At 62.0% G+C, this 2519-nt stretch overlaps 1 protein-coding gene across 1 annotated transcript in view; it reads right to left on the bottom strand.

The window, feature by feature from the left end:
- Window positions 1–996: 996 nt before the first annotated feature.
- Window positions 997–2519, bottom strand: part of LOC112841340 — a 6728-nt gene continuing 5205 nt past the window's right edge. Inside the window, exons 2-5 of the mRNA XM_029965193.1 lie at window positions 2164–2376; window positions 1848–1996; window positions 1538–1685; window positions 997–1287 (exon numbers count right to left, since the gene is read on the bottom strand). Coding sequence (XP_029821053.1) covers window positions 997–1287; window positions 1538–1685; window positions 1848–1996; window positions 2164–2376 — 801 coding nt within the window. The remainder of the gene's footprint in view (window positions 1288–1537; window positions 1686–1847; window positions 1997–2163; window positions 2377–2519) is intronic.

The raw sequence follows: 2519 nt of genomic DNA on the forward strand, positions 1-2519 counted from the left end.
AGCGGGGCAGCCCCACGTGCTGCCGCAGGGCCCAGAGGCCAAAGGCCTGTCCTAAAGGACTTGGGCAGCTGAACGGGGAGGCAGCAGAGCTGAGAGCAGCTGCCACAGCTCCTGAAGCCCAGCCAAGCCCAAGCGACTGTGCTCCCCAGCCCCAGGATTCCAGCACGGCTTCAGCCAACTGCCCCTTCTCACCATCTCGGGATCCTGGCTGAGTGCTACGAGGACTCTGAGCGCCAGTTGACGCCACTTTTTGTTCATGCTCCCCAAATTCCTTGAAAGGATCTCCAGGACCCTGTCACCACATTCTCTTGTGTCCAGGCAGTCCAAGACCTGAAAGGCATGGAGCAGTGATGGGGTGCCCGGCTGGCAGGAGCCCGGACCCGCACAGGGCTGGGCCCAGGCAGCAGCACAGGGTGCGGCACCATCCCGGGCAGCTGCGGCCACGAGAGGCCAGAGAGATGGACGCAGCTCGGTGAGGCAGTGCTCACCACCAGGCTCACCTCCACAAGGAATGCCATGGCAGGGAGGTCCCAGCACGGCTCCTCCCTGCGCAGCAGCTCCAGCAGGTGAAGTGTGATCCGGGAACACAAGGGGCTGGAGACACGGCGCATCTCCCTGGCAGGGGGAAAAAGGTATCATCGACCTGAGCCAGGTGGGCAAACCTCTCCCGGGAGGGACTCACAGAGGCCTGGTCTTTCCCCACCAGCCTGGGAAGGGACGAGGGCACTCTGGGAGGCGGCTTCTCCTGTGCACCCGCCTCTCCCAGCCTTTTCCACTCTGCTCGGCCATCCCTCGGTGACAAGGCCCAGATGTGAGGGGTGCCCCATGCACAGACAGAAATGACAGGGGCAGCGGGGACAAGGGGGTCTCACCTGGCCAGCAGAGCCGCTGCATAGCGGCGGCTGCGAGCATTGAGGAGCCTCGCCCAGCCATGACTGTTTTCCACCGAATTCACCACATCCTCACAGTGCAAACAGCACAGCAGGGCCTTCACGGTCAGCACTGCAAACCTGTGTGCAGAGCAAAGTCCAGGTCATGTTGGGAGCCCTGGCCCCAGCCCTGAGGGCATGGGAGGGAGGGGAGGACTGGGATGGAGCACCTGTTTGGGTTGGTGGGAAGGTCGTTTTGCTCCTGGCATCCCCTCCAGAAGTTGTCGACCTCCTCTGACATCTGCTCTGTGCTGATGAAGATTTGGAACAGCAGAGCCACGAGGAGATGGGGGGAATAGTCCATCAACGGCCCTGGGCACTGGGGCTCTTGGACAATCATCCACAGTGCCAGAGTTGCCTGCAAAAGATAAACCAGCTGGACCCAGTGCTCAGTGCCCAGACTTCCATGTGGCAGGACCCAAGCGTGGGAGGGGAAGGCCAGGGGAGACTCAGGGGGAGTGCCAAGCCTGGTGCCCCTGAACCTGCTCCTAGCGCAGATTTCCATCCCAGTGCCTGCAGGGAGATGGGCAGGGATATGCTGTGCTGGGGAAGGATGGAGACCTGCCAGAGAGGCAACCTGGGGGCAAGCAACGGTTCCAGAAACTCACAGCCAGGGCAAAGACGTCTGTGTTGTCCCCATCGGAGGTGCGCGTGTAGTACCACGGCCAGTCCTCCATCACGCCGAGCAGGGTTGGCAGCACCTTCTGCAGTGTCCTTCCCGATGAGGCGATGGTCCTCCACATGGTTGCAGCAGCTCTGTGGAGTCAGAGCTCTGCGTCAGGGGGGTCTGGACCACAGCGCCCTGACCTGGGCAGCTGCAGGGGCCGGGGGACAGAGCCACAGTGTTTCCAGGGGCAGGGGGTGATGGGCTCTAGCGGCTGGTGAGCGCGGAGCCCTCGAGGCAGCTGGGGCCCGTACCTGTCGCACGAGGGGGCACAGCGCAGGAGGGTGATGGCGACATCCACGGGGTGTGCCTCGGTCAGTGCTAGAAGGGTGTTATCCAGCACGTGCCCAGCAGACACATTGGAGGTCAGCCACGAGTGGATGGACCTCACCACAGCCGGCACCTGGAGGGGACACAAGGGAGAGTTGGAGAGCTGCCAGAGAGAGCAATTCCCCAGCTTCCTCCCAGAAGTGCTTCCCTTCCCACCTCACGCTGCTGACCTCAAATGCTGAGGGGGCCCAGCAGATCAAGCTTGAGGGCCCATACAATGCCTGCCCACAGGATGCTTACTTGAGCAGAGATAACTCTGTCCCCAGAAAAGTCCAGATTGGGAGCATCTGGCAGGCGCTGAAGGGGTGTGCTGTCAGTGCCTGGGATGCCCTCAGTCTCTGGGGCATCAGCCTTGGCCTTGAGCTTGGTCGAGTTGAGCTCAGGCTGTGCCAAGACTTCAGTTGGTGAGGTCCTGGTCATTCTACGGTGAACAGGAACAGATTTCCGCATCCTCTGCAGGAGAATGAAGGGTAGGGAAGAGAGAGATGTGCCATGGAGAGCTCTGACAGTGGTGCCAGACTGAGCAGTGACAGCAGGCTCAGCCCAGGGGGGGATGGCTGCAGGTACCTGATCAGCTCTGCGGGAGCGGCCACGGG

The sequence above is a fragment of the Manacus vitellinus genome, unplaced genomic scaffold, assembly GCF_001715985.3.
Source record: "Manacus vitellinus isolate BGI_N305 unplaced genomic scaffold, ASM171598v3 scaffold_90_pilon, whole genome shotgun sequence".
In the NCBI taxonomy this organism is placed as follows: domain Eukaryota; kingdom Metazoa; phylum Chordata; class Aves; order Passeriformes; family Pipridae; genus Manacus; species Manacus vitellinus.